This window comes from Maniola hyperantus, chromosome 11 (assembly GCF_902806685.2).
Source record: "Maniola hyperantus chromosome 11, iAphHyp1.2, whole genome shotgun sequence".
Taxonomy (NCBI): domain Eukaryota; kingdom Metazoa; phylum Arthropoda; class Insecta; order Lepidoptera; family Nymphalidae; genus Maniola; species Maniola hyperantus.
The window spans coordinates 2,051,607-2,068,695 of NC_048546.1; the positions used below are offsets into that span (position 1 = coordinate 2,051,607).

At 39.0% G+C, this 17,089-nt stretch overlaps 1 protein-coding gene across 3 annotated transcripts in view; it reads left to right on the top strand.

The window, feature by feature from the left end:
* Window positions 1-17,089, top strand: part of LOC117986338 (max dimerization protein 1-like) — a 363,758-nt gene that overhangs the window by 294,627 nt on the left and 52,042 nt on the right. For 2 of the 3 annotated variants that reach the window (XM_034973176.2, XM_034973175.2), the window contains exon 4: window positions 5,366-5,480. In XM_034973176.2, the coding sequence (XP_034829067.1) occupies window positions 5,366-5,480 (115 nt within the window). The remainder of the gene's footprint in view (window positions 1-5,365; window positions 5,481-17,089) is intronic. The other variant, XM_069501952.1, reaches the window with a different exon arrangement.

The following is a 17,089-nucleotide window of genomic DNA, read 5'->3' on the forward strand; positions in this document are numbered from 1 at the left end:
GCAATCGCCGTAATTAGGGCCGCTACTGGGTAGCTTGACTCCTCGCTCAGTGTGCTTAGTATGACATATTTTTACGTCTCACCAACGTTGATAGAATTCGAGCATCGAAACCACAGAAAATTCAACCTCAAGAATACGCTTATACAAGGTTTTACATGAAAATAAAATCGTTAAATGCTGGCGGGGGGCAGGGGAGAATGCTTTGTTGTGATTGGTGGACTCAAAAGTCCGTGACTTCAAGACAATGTACTGAATGAGGGTGCCAAACAGGGAGCGGATCCAACTTATATGCTAAGCAACTGCCTAAGTTTGGCGATCGCGGGTGTCCGGCTATTATAGGCGTCTATAGGTGGTGGTCTGTGATCGAAACACATAACGTCAGAGTAAAATGGAACGCAAATAAAATGGATAAACATGCGGTGATCCTATTCGGGAAGCAGGAGGTTCGATCCCAGGCACCATCCTCTAACTTTTCGGAAGTAGGTATGTGCGTTTGAAGCAACTAAATGCTACTTTCTTTATCAGTGATGGAAAATTTCTTGAAAAAACCTGCATGCTTGAGAGTTCTCTGTGTAATGTTTTCAAAGGAATGTGAAGTCTACCAATCTGCAATTGGCCGGCGTGATCAGACTATGGCTAAACCCTTCTCATTCTGAGAGATAACCCGTGCTGAGTAGTAAGCCGATGACAGGTTTGTTGCTTGCTACGGATGTATGGACAAACTTGAGCTATTTAACAAGGCAGTAAGGGACATTTTACTTTAACGACAAGGTATTTTGACGCTCGAATTTTACTAAGATTGGTGAGATGTGAAATCTCATACTAAGCCTACTGAAATTGTCTGTATCATCGAATTTTGAAGCTTATTTTCATGGTCGAGTTAGGGTAAGGGCCGACTTCAAGTTTTTTACTCATAAAGCCGGTGTGTGATATAATCTTCTCTATATATAAAAATGGATCGCTAAATGTGTTGCTGATCGCAAATCTCGAGAACAGCTGAACCGATTTTGCTATTTCTTTTTTCATAATATTCCTTGAAGTACGGGGATGGTTCTTAAGGAGGGACAAATTTACAAAAAATCCTGAAAAAGAATCGACTGTTAGGCGGAACGAAGTTCGCCGGGCCAGCTAGTGTATAATAGAAATCACTCACGATAGTTTAAACACTAGAATACGTACTATTTGCGCAAGCTGTCATTAAAAACTTACGAATGTATACTTTTAGAGAAGATTCGTTGCGATGTTATTTCGGGAGCCAGGTACAGGAAGAAAGAAAGAAATATTAATACCGGCAAAAACGAGCAAGAAACGAACACGGGTAGGTGAGGCAGACGTAGGAAAAGCTCGTGTTCCCTACAAAAAATTGTATAAACAGAATAAAGTATGCTCGTTGCCCATTGTGTTTTTATAAAGGTAGGTACTTCCAATGCACTAAGAGCTAGGGGGTTAATTTTGACTTGGTACTTGACAACGTTGGGGTCCCAAGGTGCTGGAATGGCGACCTCGCACCGGAAGACGCAGCGTTGGAAGACCCCCCACTAGGTGGACGGACCACATTAGACGAGTCGCAATCCGCTCCGCTGGATCCAGGCGGCGCAAGACCGTGGCGTGTGGAAGTCCCTACAAGAGACCTATGTCCAGCAGTGGACGTCTATTGGTTGATGATGATGATGATGACTTGACAATCGTCGTCTGATAGACTTCCACATAGATCTAGATTAAAACTTGTAGAGACTTCTATATGACGCGGTCTTGCGCCACCTGGATCCAACCCTGGAGACCCTGCGACTCGTTTGATATCATTTGTCCACTTAGTAGGGAAGTCAGTCAGTCTATTCCAGGATTTTGGGACCCCAACATCTATCTGCAAACTTGATGAGCCTGAATGTGGCTCAAACTAATAATAATGAAAAAAAATATATATAATGAATAAAAAAAAATAAAAAAAAATCGTGTTCTGTAGACATCATATATGCACTGCTTACCCTAGTTGTAATAAGTCAATATCGTATCTTTTACTATAACCTTCCAGTACATAAGTTAAAACCTAAATGCCTACCTTCGTGCAACATTGAATTACTAATCATTCTCTCTCAAGTCGTACACTATACAGTATGCTTAGTACGAGATTTTATGTCTCACCAACGGATATAGTATTCGAGTGTCGAAACACTTCAGCGTTAAACTGCATTTTAACTTGCCTTGTTTTAAAGCTCAAGTTTGTCTTCACATCTACAGCCAGCGAGCGCTCGAAGCGGAAACGTTGCGAAATTAAAATCAGTCGTATTGAATTTTTGACTTCAATTCAAGGCTCTTTAGATCCATTTTACTTTGACGTTATTGTGTTTCGACTCTCGAATTCTAGCAACGTTGGTGAGGCGTAAGATCTTATAATAAGCGTACAGTGTGTTAAGTCAGAGAAACATTAACGCTGCCATTTTCGATTCATTTCTTTGTTGGCACGAGTCATAACTTCAAGAAGCCTCGTTAAATCCTGCTTTTTCCCACCATCTCTTCTCCTTGGCTATTTTGCAAAGGTGCTTCTAACAAATTGAATTAATAAGTAAGTATATCGCTAATTGGTGGAATTAAATGAGTTCTTCCCGGAGTAAAATACGGCTTTTCACAATTAGAAAGAATTAAGTTATCCCGGGCATGCTAATATTTTGTTATTACAAAATTTCTGTTTGGGAATTTTCTTTTATAAATATCTTTGTTTATTACACGGATCTTTATTACAGAGATTATTTTTTTGGAGGGTATAAAAGTTAGGAAGCTAATTATTGTTTCAATATTATTGTTTTGAAACCTCTTTATATATCTAATATAATATGGAATGTAATTCAACCACATAATCAGTACCCTTATTATAAATGCAAAGGGGGTTAGTTTGTTGGTTAATTGGTTTGTCGGTTTGTTGGTTTGTTGGTTTGTCCTCAACAACTGGACAATCAAAGAATTCCCACAGGATTTTCAAACACAGGAGTGATTTTTAAAAACCTATATCCACGCGGACGAAGTCGCCGGCATCAACTAGTAGTTATTTATATAGCCTGAATACTTTATAGTATAGGTAGTTGAAAAAAACCAAAACTTTCTAAGTCTGAGCTATCGAGATGAAACCATTTGAAATGCAAAAGCTTGATTTGCATAACCAGAACAAGTTGACAGATGGCAGCGCCAACCTCTCCTTAGTATAATCGAGGTTATCTCTATAACTTGAGTGCTTTGTATGTGTCTAGAATATCTAGACTTCTAGTATACTAGACTTTCTAGCGTCTAATTTATAGCCGTATGTATCTAGACCAGTCTAGCTGAAGTTACGACATTGTAAAGTATTTTTGTTCTACTTTAATCTTGAAGATTTATTTTGGCGCAAAGAATTTTATTCTACTTCTGTTCATAATGCTCATTGTATTTAGTTTTTCAAAAATCCTACATCTAAATAAAAGGAAAAGGTGACTGACTGACTCACAGACAGATCTATCAACGCACAGCTCAAACTACTGGACTGATCGGGCTGATATTTGGCATGCAGATAGCATCAGTTATAGGCTATAGCTAGGCTTAGTAATAGGCTCCCATTGTGGCTAATTCCGTTGTATACAATCTCTAAACTAAACTTAAATGGCACGTCTAAATCTATTGCTATCCCTTTCATAATGTTGCTTGCGGAAAAGGATAGCACTAGATTTAGACCTGTTAATTTAGTTTAGTTTAGAGATTGGGTACAAGAGAATCGGCCCCAATGGCACCTTGAAAATCCCTAAGGTTGCACCTTGTCGTAATATTTATTATTTTTTGTTCCATAAAAATATCTAAAAAATAAAATAAGGAGTATAGAAAAGGAATGTTTGGGAATAAATGCCATTATTATAAATTAGTCCATATCGAAGGAAGCCGTATCGTGCACCCTGTTCGCAAACTAAGCTTATTATCCTTACTACAGGTTCTCGAACGGTGTTTTCTCGTACCACAAAACTCACAATTAGATTAGATTAGATTGTGAGTTTTGTGGTACGAGAAAACAATCTAAACGCAAGTGTCATTTAAGGTACGTGATCGATAGAGTCGAGTGTGATACAAGATAAGAGATAGAAGATAGACAGTCCCGCCGCATTTCAAAACACAGAAATCTGGCACTAAAAAGCAGTAGTGTTTTTGTAGTGTTTTTTATAATAATACTAGCTTATGCTCGCGACTTCGTCCGCGTGGACTACACAAATTTCAAACCCCTATTTCACCCCCTTAGGGGTTGAATTTTCAAAAATCCTTTCTTAGCGGATGCCTACGTCGTAATAGCTATCTGCATGCCAAATTTCAGCACGATCCGTCCAATAGTTTTAGTTGTGCGTTGATAGATCAGTCAGTCAGTCAGTCACCTTTTCCTTTTATATATTTAGATTGATGGCAGAATAGTATTTATGATGGAATGTTTGGCTAATATTAATACAGGGACATAGTATTCACACATTGTGGATATATGTTTTTGTACAAACGATCAAATAAATTGTTTGTCAATGTATTTCGCTTCTATATCTTTGAATCACAAAGTCTTGCAGATCAAATACTGCGTAAAAAATAATAAAATACTGTAAGTTAGCACTACACATAGCGCAATAACTGTGTGATGCAATAAAAAACAGGTTCTTCGAAACGACACGTGATTGCCGTGAACAGTTACATACATTTTTGCTGCCAGGCTCAGCAGAAAATTCAGTACTACAACGCTTCCTCGCATTTGTTTTTTAATTTATAGACTAGCGCTTGGCTGCAATCAGGCCTAGTGGCAAGTGATGATGCAACCTTAGATGGAGCGCGCTTGCCTAGAAGATGGTTTATTTTTTTCGCACGGACAAAGCGTTTCAAAAGCCGCGAGAGGGATATCCTGCATTTATTATGCTCGGCCCAAGATACATATTTTATGGAGAGTATGATAGTAGGGGTCACAGTCACAAATTGCGGCGGCGCGCGTTTCGTTTGAGCTGAGAGCCTCACAGTAACGAAATACCGTTTTAGTGGCTAAATTACTGGCGACCACCCACCGGCGAAACGAACGAGTAACGTAATATTATGCTTACTGTGCAACTGCGATATAAGAGGCTGGCGAGAAGTGGCTGGATGAGGAAGGCTGAGGACCTTCTCACTCTGAGAAGAGACCCATGTTCTGTACCTAGTGAGCCGGCGATGGTTTGGTCATAATGATGATAATAATATGTGACCTTAACGCGAACCCCATTATTTATCTAAATATATAAAAGGAAAAGGTGACTGACTGACTGACTGACTATGCGAGTCCCGTCGTATGCGAGTCTGACTTGCACTTGGCTGTTTCTTTTCTAATCAGTCTGTTTGCTTGTTACAGAAGAGCGCACCTCAGAAGTTGCCTGGAGAAGCTAAAGGACATGGTTCCCCTCGGCCCCGAAGCGTCACGACACACCACATTAGGATTATTAACAAAAGCCAAAAGGTTTATAAAGGTGAGTGCGCATGCCATATTTTTACCTATATGAATTTCAACCCTTCGGCGGACGAGAGGATCGCGGCGATAGTCTCGCCGTGTGACAAAATTTTCAATAAAAACTACTTATCGCCGCGATAGTATGGCCCTGTAATGATTGGCCCATACAATTCAATTCAACTCAATTTCTCTTTATTGCGAATCTGTGTAAACAGTGGAGATGTTACAAAAACAAAAAGGTACAGCCAAATTCTGCCTTTAGCATGCAATATGTTATGATATACGTAACAACGTGTCAATAGCTTTGATAAAATTAGTCTTAAAATCTTAAGAGAAGTAACCCTAGCGTGCTCCCCAGTGCTTTCCATAAAATATGTAGTTATGGTTCTTAAAGATTTGTGTAAATCTTTGAATCCATGTAACTTTGTACCCAACCATGTAAGCCAAGCCCTAAGGGGTTTCAAAATTGTGTAGTCCACGCGGACGAAGTTGCGAGCATAAACTAGTACTTAATGTATAAAACATAACCCCTCCTTTGGGCTGCGCGGCAGTCGAGTAAAAATGGGACTTCTATAATGCGTCGCTTCGACACGCAGCCGCGCGCTGCCGCGCCGTGCGGTCGCATTTTCTATTTTTTTATCTAGATTTTTACACGAATTTTATAAAAGGTACATATTCGGTATTTGACAACTAGTCAAATCAGTAACTTTTTATCAAACGTCAAAACGCGCCCTTAGTATGCGAACTACTATGTAATACTGAAATGTGACGTCACAGTCATTTGACGTGCTTTTTTTAATTTAATCGATATTTTAAAATGGTTAATACTTACACTTAAAACTAACAAAGGGCATGGATTTTACATATTTTGGAAGATCCTCTATTTAATAATCACTGAGAAATAATTTATTTTGACACAGGCAAATACCCAATTATACTTAAAAGTTCATTACAAGTATGTGTCAATAATAGAAAGAGCTGAAGAGAGGTTGGTAGGGGGAGGGGTGAGGGGGTGAGGGAAGGAAGTGGCGGTCCGGAAACGGCGCCGGCCGGAAGAGCAGGAACCCTTTGCCGCGCTTTGTTTGCAAAGTTTTCCCGCCGCCTGATCTCGCTCCACGAACGACTTGTGAGAATTGTCCTTTTTTAGGGTTCCGTACCTCAAAAGAAAAACTGTCTGTCGGTCTGCCAAGAAACCTACAGAGTACTTCCCGTTGACTTGGAATCATGAAATTTAGGCAGGTAGGTAGGTCTTATAGCTTACATTAGGGGAAAAATCTGAAAACCGTGAATTTGTGGTTACATCACACAAAAAAAATTAAATTGTGGTCATGAGTTAAAAATTAAATTTTCAACTTTCGAAGTAAGATAACTATATCAAGTGGGGTATCATATGAAAGGGCTTCACCTGTACATTCTAAAACAGATTTTTATTTAGTTTTATGCATCATAGTGTTTGAATTATCGTGCAAAATGTCGAAATAATACGACCGTAGTACGGAACCCTCGTTGCGCGAGCCTGACTCGCACTTGGCCGGTTTTTATCATTTTGAGTGAAGTAGGTAATAGGTATTTTATTTTTCAAAATAAATTCATTGAGCCGGCAGGGATTAGTCGGGATGATGGCAGGAGATGGATTGACGCTGGTTCCCTGGGAACCAGCCCTTTAAACGATTTATATATTTGGTACAAAATTCCCAGAGGTAGAAAATATATAAATCAAAAACTACAGAGGTAGAAAATATATAAATCGTTTAAAGGGAAATTGACGCGGACGACGTCGCGGGCATTAGCTAGTAAATAATTAAAAGCTGCTGACAAAAGCAACATGATACGCTTTTACGTGCGGCGTAATAAACTTTATTAATATTCACACATAAGTCAAGTCATATGTAACTTTCCGGCATTTTGGGTCATTTGTAAAGCGTTCTGATCCCAAAATATTAAGTTCCCCAACATTCGGTCATAAAGTCCGAATATACTCATAGCTTTGCGGAATACACCGGCAGAGGGCGTCCGTGCCATGAATGATGGCCGGACACAGGATACGACGGCATTCGTCACCGCTTTGTGTACACGGACCAAGCGGCATCACGGCTGTATACCCAGCAGAACTTGCAAACCCTGCACTCAATTACCATCCTTACACCAAAAGCTTTAAGACTAGAATACCTTACACGTATTACCAGTAGGTTTCATACGGACCAAGCGGCATCACGGCTGTACACTCAACAGAACTTGCAAACCCTGCACTCAATTACCATCCTTACAACAAAAGCTTTAAGACTAGAATACCTTACACGTATTTTCAGAAGGCTTCAAGGATGAGGGTGTATCTGAAATTTCTCGTAGTGATTACCATATGCTGCATACCTTGCACTTAATAACCATCCTTACTACCAAAGACTGTAGGACTAGAATTGCTTACACATATTTTCAGTAGGCTTTAAATGTGGGACTGTACCTGAAAACTCTCGTAGTATTTACCTTTGTATACTGTGTACTGTATTCTTAGTACGAGATTTGACATTTCACCAACGTTTATACAATTCGATAGTCTGAACACTTTAGCGTGAAAGTAAAGTATGCTTTAACTGCCTTGTCGTCAAATTCGTCCATGTATCTATAGCTAACCCTCCGAGTGGCAACCTTGCGAAATTAAAATTGCTATGGTATTGAATTTTCTATAAAAAAGTCAGTAAGTCTGAGATTTCACATATCACCAACGTTGAATTCGAGTCCGAAATAGGTCAAGGTAGACCTTAACTAGGTAGTTTGTTTTAAAGCTTAAGTTCTTCGATACAGCTACAGCCAGCACCCTAAGAGGAAAATTGTGAAATTAAAATCAGTGGTAGGTACTTACTGATTGACGTTATTGTATTTGACGCTCGAATACTATCAACGTTGGTGAGATGTAAAATCTCATACTAACCCTACTGTATAGTTGGCGCGTCAAAGACTATATTTGTTCGTCCTCTCTGAGGTGGTATGAAAGGTAGGCAGGACATAGAGTGCTTTGGTGCAGACTGTTTGACGACTGCGTTATTATGGACCGCCATCTTTGTGTTAATTACAAACAAAATATAAAAGGTAGGTTTAAATATTCACGACGTTCATACTAAGCAGGTGAGGGGTCTAGCTACCCAGTAGCGTCTTAATTACGGCGATTGCCATTACTATAATAGTGGAGTGAGCCCAAAAATGCGGTGTAGTTAAATGAACCTACCATTTTACGTTTTGACGCTCGAATACTATCAACGTTGGTGAGATGTTTAATCTCATACTAATCCTACTCTATAGTTGGCGCGTCAAAGACTATATTAGTTCGTCCTCTCTGAGGTGGTATGAAAGATTTTTTTTTATTATTCAGATACAAGTTAGCCCTTGACTGCAATCTCACCTGGTGGTAAGTGATGATGCAGTCTAAGATGGAGCGGGCCCAAATCCCTGCCAGGAATCCCGGGACCTCCCACTAATAAGACCACAGTGCTTACCACTGCGCTAGGGAGGTCGTCGAAGGAGGGAGGTAGGCAGCACATAGAGCGCTTTGGTTCAGATCGTTTGTCGACTGCGTTATTATGGACCGCCATCTTTGTGCTTTAATCCATACTAATATTATAAATGCGAAAGTGTGTCTGTCTGTCTGTCTGCTAGCTTTTCACAGCTCAACGGTTTAACCGATTTTGATGAAATTTGGTACAGAGGTAGCTTACATCCCGGGGAAGGACATAGGCTATTTTTTATCCCGGAAAATCAAAGAGTTCCCACGGGATTTTTAAAAACCTAAGTCCACGCGTTGTTGTATTTTTTGCGTTGTTAAAATTTTGTACAGTTGTTGTTGGCATTTGAGTGAAGATTTTGAGTTCCTACCATCAAAATACACTAGTGAGTCATAATATTTAAACAGGCATTGAACGTACGCTGGGGGAAATAATATAAATTTTAAAAACTGTGTCTCTTTGTATAATCTCCAAAACAGCTGAAGCTTGAATTAATATTATAATTAATTCACAAAGACGGACTAAGTCTGAATAAGTTAACGCTAAGGCAATCCTTCCACCATAACTTGTTCCGACAAGTTCACACAACTAAACGGTACCACAGTTCTAATCCTCTTTATACAAGTTGGTCAAACTTCGCCTCACTTCGGTTCTGTCGTCTTTTGGGTTAGTATGAGTTCACACGTTTCGACCAAGTTAATAGATTTCGAGTGCCGAAACACATAACGTAAGAGAAAACTTGACCAAAGTTCCCTCCTTTTGGGAAGTCGCGGGCATCAGTTAGCTATCAATATTTTTGAATTTCTTTAACCAGTATGCGTGAAAGTTTCCCATTATACCATTTCGACATGCCCACTAAAATGGATGTCTTCATAACCACAAAATAAAACGTGTAACTACAATGAAACATCGCACGGCGACATCTGATAAACCTGTGCTCATTAGTTTCCAAATAATTAAACATTTTGCATCGCATGGCGCTGGCTGCGTCGTCATTAATCAAGCTGATTATGAATAACTAGATGATGCCCGCGACTTCGTCCGCGTGGATTTAGGTTTTTAAAATTCCCGTGGGAACTCTTTGATTTTCCGGGATAAAAAGTAGCCTATGTCCTTCCCCGGGATGCAAGCAATATCTGTACCAAATTTCGTCAAAATCGGTTGAACGGATAGGCAGTGAAAGGCTAGCAGACAGACAGACAGACAGACAGACACGCTTTCGCATTTATAATATTAGTATGGATTATATGACGTGCAAAGTGAAATATGAATTAAGTACTAGAGGATGTGGATTTAGGTTTTTAAAATTCCGTGGGATTTATTTGATTTTCCGGGATAAAAAGTTGCCTATGTCCGTCCCCCGGATGTAAGCTGACTCTGTACCAAATATGTGAAAGCTAAATCTGTGAAATTTCGTTAAACTTCACAGATTTTTATGAAATTTGGTTAAACTTAACCGATTTTTTTGAAATTTGGTTAAACTTAACCGATTTTTATGAAATTGGGTACAGAGTTAGCTTATATCCCGGGGACGGACATAGGCAACTTTTTATCCCGGAAAATCAAATAATTCCTACGGGATTTTTAAAAACGTGCCACAATATGAAAGCAGCCTAAAAAAGAATTAGTTAAAGAATTAGTAGACTTTTTTTACTTTCTTCCAAATAATTTCTTTTATAACTCATGTGCGTAACTAAAAGAAATAAGAAAAGAAAGAAATGAAAGAAAAACACACATCCTGGTAACGTCAGCAATAATATGACGTAGGAAGGGTACTGCCACGTTATTTATATAAAAGGTTCTGTACAGTATCCCTTGGTTAGTGTAGGTTCCGAGGTAATACAATTAGCTATATCTACATATTTCCGAATATAATTTTATTTAGGTATGTAAGAAAGTAGTGTTTATATACCTAATAATATTTCAATGTTAACATTGAAATATTATTATAGGACGTATTTTTTGCATCTTGTGGCTACATGTCGTCATCATCATCATCATCATCATCAGCAACCGATAGACATCCACAGCTGGACATAGGTCTCTTGTAGGGACGCTGCGCTTTCCGGTGCGAAGTCGCCATGCCAGCACCTTGGGACCCCAACGTCTACCGGTTTTTACAATATTGTATCAATACATAATATTATGTAGGACACAAACATGGTCATTAATATAATTATTTATCTAACTAAGCATGAAGAAGGCGCTTAGTTAGCTTAGCTTAGCTTTCCGATCCCCCCCCCCCTCAAACTTCCACCCCCTCCATCTCCACCCCCCAGAGGTGGCAGTAGGTACACGGCGAGGAAATAGTAAATCTTGCTTCTGCGGGAATTTATTAGCCGTTTGGGGTAAAGGGCTCGAGATTTATAATTATTTTTGTTAACCGCAAGCGCGCCCCGCTGCTTAACGATTACCTGGTTGGCTAAACAAAAATACCGTGGGTAATATATACCTACAGTTCTTGCAATTCACGAAGGCGAGTGGACTTTACTTGTGGTTACGTCGTTGACACGGGCATTGCGTAACTGTGCGTGCATGTCGGACCAATCGGTCGCGAGCAAGCGCTCGCAAACGCACACATTTACTTTAACTTATACCTACTGTTAGCTGGGTTTTGTTGATAGTGTGTTAGATGAATTGCGGATAGTCTGGACACGGCCTAGCAATCTCTGACATTCTCCGAGAGTCTATGGTTTAGGATAGACTCTACACTCTATGGTCTTTGAAGATGAATAGTGCATTGTACTGATTGGTAAATTAATTTAATAAGAAACAGTGATTAAAACTATGTTAAAGTATATCAAAGTGGTTTTCATTCTATTACTACTTATACCAATATAGAAGTCATTGACTTATACCTACCGATATGACTTATACACAAGCTTGAGCCAGACTACTTTGTATATGTAATCGTACTAGCCATTTACCTACCTAATATTGGATTTGGAAATGGGAACCCTCGTAGCTTTAGTTTTCATCATCATCATCATGATCAACCTATAGCCGGCTCACTACAGAGCACGGGTCTCCTCTCAGTGTGAGAAGGGTTTCTCAATAGCCCACCACGCTGGCCTAGTGCGGATTGGTAGACTACACTACACACACCACAGCGCTCATCACTGCGCCAGGGAGGTCGTCAATGGTCCTAAAGTGCTTAGTTGCATAGGTACATAATAAGGAAGAAATAAAAATAGTTGTAGGTAAGGTTATTTACATAAATACCCACTGATTACGCTCGCAATTGTTATGGCTCCTACGAAATCATTCGTGATATTATATGTTATATGAATGAGCATCATTTTCCTTCATAACTAGACTAATTTATCAATAACAAGCCCTTATTTCTGTATAAGGCAACTCACGCTGAAATAACTACCTCATTACTGAACATTATGTCAATCTTCGCATATAGAGAAATGTACGCACCAATAAACTCTCGATAATGCTATGTAGACTATTATTTTATGAGTAAACAATATTTTCCTACATCTAACATTTTATTTGTGACTAGCTTATGCTCGCGACTTCATCCGGGTGGACTACACAAACAAATCCCTATTTCACCCCCTTAGGGGTTGGATTTTCAAAAGTCCTGTCTTAGCGGATGTCTACGTCATAATAGCTATCTGCATGCCAAATTTCAGCCCGATCCGTCCAGTAGTTTGAGCTGTGCGTTGATAGATCAGTCAGTCAGTCAGTCACCTTTTCATTTTATATAGTTTCTCGTTCAAACCTGAGTGCTTCAAAACCAAAGTCTTTGAATAGTAAGTACGAGTTGTCAGTGATAACGAAATTGATCCAAGACATGGACACTAACTTTGGGCCTCGTGAAAGCTCAGAGTCACTCAGCGAAGATAGAGAGAGCTAGATGCTTGGAGTTCCTCTACGTGATCAAATCAGAAATGAAGGGATTTGTAGTAAAATTAGAATAACCGACATAGCTCAACGAGTCCCGATGCTAAAATGGCAAAGACAAATCAAGTTTTTACAAGTCCACTAATTATTATGCCCATATGTTATAGGTAACTTATTTTAGCAAGTAATCAATACCGACCAACTGATCCAACCGAAGCAAAAACTCTTCAGCAATGCGGGGTCGTTATGCCCCGGCCTCTAATTGCGTCCGGATGATGTTTATAGCGCACACGGTCTAATTGTCCCCGAGAGGAGATCTAAAGGTTAATTAGCCATGGCTTTGTTACGAAGCAGACAAAAGCTGGTCTGGAAATTAACAAAAACTTGTCAATCTGTATGCTGAACCAGACTTTTTAAGGGCTTGCTATTCATTTAAGATAGGTATATTAGCAAGTAATCAATACCGACCAACGGATCTAACCGAAGCAAAAACGCTTTTCAGCAATGCGGGGTCGTTATGCCCCGGCCTCTAATTGCGTCCGGATGATGTTTATAGCGGACACGGGTCTAATTGTCCCCGAGAGGACCCCTAAAGGTTAATTAGCCATGGCTATGTTACTAAGTAGACAAGAGCCATTTTTTAATTCTGATACAAGTTAGCCCTTGACTGCAATCTCACCTGGTGGTAAGTGATGATGCAATCTAAGATGAATGCGGGCTAACCTGGAACGGGTATGGCAGTTTTTATTAAGCCCATTGGTTTCTATTTCTACACGGCATCGTACCGGAACGCTATATCGATTGGCAGGACGGTTTTGCCGGTAGGGTGGTAACTAGCCACGACCGAAGCCTCCCAACATACCAGACAAGAAATTTAGAAATTACAAAATTCCAAACCCCTGCTGGGAATCGAACTTGGGACATCTCACTAACAAGACCCTGTGGTCTTGTTAGTGGGAAGTCCCGGGTTCGATTAACACTGCGCCAGAGAGGTCATCAAAAACTTCTCGATTTGTTTGTATTGAGCTTTTTAAGGGCTTACTTATCATTTTAGATAGGTATATTTAGCAAGTAATCAATACCGACCAACTGAACCAACCGAAGCACAGACACGACAGAGAGACAAGACGTGATCCTTTAAGGGTTTCTTTTTTTCCTTTTGAGATATGGTACCCTAAAAACAGTCAAAATAGAAAGAAGAGTAAATACAGACTATCGATGTCCACAGCCTCTAATTATACGGGATTGATGCTATGCCAAAGGGCGGTTTGGAATTGGACCCCGCGGACCGTTGCCGGAGGGCTCATTATGGGGTTATTAATAACGGGATCAATTCGACAGACCGACAGACTGATCTCCGGGAAGGGTTGAATTTTCTTTACAAAACAGTTTTTTTTTGTGAAATTTTGTATTTACCCACAAATTTTAGAATACTAGCTGATGCCCGCAACTTCGTCCGCGTGGATTTACGTTTTTCAAAATCCCGCGGGAACTCTTTGATTTTCCGGGATAAAAAGTAGCCTATGTGTTAATCCAGGGTATAATCTATCTCCATTCCAAATTTCATACAAATCCGTTCAGCCGTTTCTGCGTGATTGGTGAAACAAACATCCAAACATCCAAACATCCACACTTTTACATTTATAATATTATTAGGATTGACGTCTGATCTAGCCGGATTTTGCTTAAATTTTCTTGGAAAAATATGTAGTAGTGTTAGCTTATTGAAGTTAGTTTAATGAATTAGACAATATTTGACTCATCCGATGTCACGCGATCTGTGGCGGGGGAGCCATCTTGAATCGATTTGTATAAATACGGGTGTTTGAAGGTTTTTAGGCCAGTCTCAATCTGACTCGAGACTCAACGACTATTAAATACTTTTGTGTGTAGGTCGCTATTTTGATTAAGTGGTTGCAATAGCAATTGTGCCCTAATCAAGTTAATATTGCAAATCGGTTATTATAAAGATTAAAACTCTCGATAAGCCTCTACGCGTTGTGATCTATATCCACGTGCAAGCTTTATACGAGGACATTTTTATAAATAATAAAATAAAATAAATAAGTTAAAATAAACCTGCTTTTCTTACTTTAGCTTAAAGTAGTATCATGGTTTTATATTATGTAACTTACTCGTACAAAATGCCAGCGGGCTGTAGTACAGCGGGATTTGAATGTCAACACTAATTAGCCGCAAATTCGGCTCAATTCTTGGAATATTGAATTTCAGTGGAAACTTCCCCATTGACAAACAAATTATATTAATACCTTTGAAATAAACACCCTTTGAAGACATCGGTTTACATTCGGAGCTTTGAGATCCAAAATCCAAATGTTACGTATAGTTTAGGTAAGTATATAATTATTGAAATTGGTTTATTATTGACAATGTGTAGGTATAACATGTAAATAATGTACATATACATATTTTATATTACCCATATTATAATAGTGAAAATCTTAGTGAAAATATATATAAATGTGAATATATATTATTACCCATATTTTTTAAATGGGGTATCATATGAAAGTTCTTCACCTGTGCATTCTAAAACGGATTGTTATTTATTTTTATGTATCATAGTTTTTGAATTATCCTGCAAAATGTCGAAAAAATACGACAGGAGTACGGAACCCTCATTGCGCGAGCCTGACTCGCACTTGGCCGGTTTTTTCCTTTTGAGGTAGGGAACCCCCATAAACTGACACAATATAGATATACTTGTATGATTTATAGCCATAAGGCTTTCAATACCCCTATTCAGCTAGTCTTTTGCTAAATTTTACAAACTGTTGAGCAAGTTTTTGCGCTCCGATTGACTTATCGCACCCAACTCAGTCCAGTAATAAATCAACTTTTCCTGAGCAAAATTTATCTATCTCGCGCAATTTAGTTGATGTAATATTTAAGAAAAAGTACGTAAAGGTCAAGGGAAAATAGGTGAAAAGAATTTTCTGCCCGTTAGTCATAAAATAGGTTTGGGAAGAAATCATTTTGCCAGTCGCTGTAATTTAGTGAAAAGAACACAAATAAGAAATAGCTCTAAAATAATTGGATCATAAAACATCAGACGATATTTTATTCAGAGTTATAGGCCGAATTCAATTGAAAAAAACTGGCAAAATGAATAAAGCTTCTTGCGAGAACTTTTAATAAAACCGGTGAAGTGCGAGTTGGACTCTTACACCAAGGGTTCCGTACCATCATACAAGGTATACTATATGTACTTATTTTATTTTTTAATTGGCATGGTGGCCAATTTGAAATTCACCACCTTGATTTATTAGTATTTGTTGTTATAGCGGCAATAGAAATACACACGAAAAATTCAACTCTACCAATCACGGTTCTTAATAGCAGCCCACTGACAGATAGACAGACAGAGGGACAGAGGAGGCTTAGTAATAGAGTCCCGTTGCCTTCCTTCGGGGACGGAACCTTAAAAACTAAATAATAATAACTAATAAACAAATTAACTTATAAAATAAATATTAGCAATCACTACCCATGTTATAAATGCAAAATGTGTTTGTTAATTGGTTTGTCCTTCAATCACGTCACAGCAGATCGACGTGATTTTTGCATGCCTATAGTTCAAGACCTGCAGAGTGACAGCTACTTCTTATCCCGGGAAATTAAAGAGTTCCCATGGAATTTTCAAAACCTATATCGAAGTCGCGGGCATCAGCTAGTAAGTCTATAAAACTATCGGTTTTAAGGGGTGATTCGAACTATGGGATTTTCATAAACCTTAACTTCCCTTTTAGGTACTTAACAAGTTACTAAGTTAGCACACCCTTTCTTGGAGATGGCTTTTCTTCAGGTCAGATTGGCATTCTTTAAACTTTTCTCCTTTTCTTTAGGTTGGCAACCCTAAGAATTTATTGCGTAAAGTTTACGAGGTGCGTTCGTCGATAACTATCGATGAAAATTTATGACGAGTCGCGGATAGATAATAAATTTTGGACCCACTTGTTAGACGCGCCGCGAATCGATTTAGTATCACTACGTGGTATAACGGCTACTGAGCCTTGAAACGATATAAAGATTAAACTATTAATAGGTTTTGGGGAAGTGTTTATGTTTGTTTTGGTGTTGGTTTCGAAATAAAGTTGCTCGACGTGCGAAAAGGTAAAGCTCACCCTAATCGGTGTGCTTAGTATGAGATTTTATGACTAACGTTGATAGAATTAGAGCGTCGAAACAGAATAACGTCAGAGTAAAATTGACTTGATCTGAAGTTGAAAATTCAGTACCACTGATTTTACCTTCG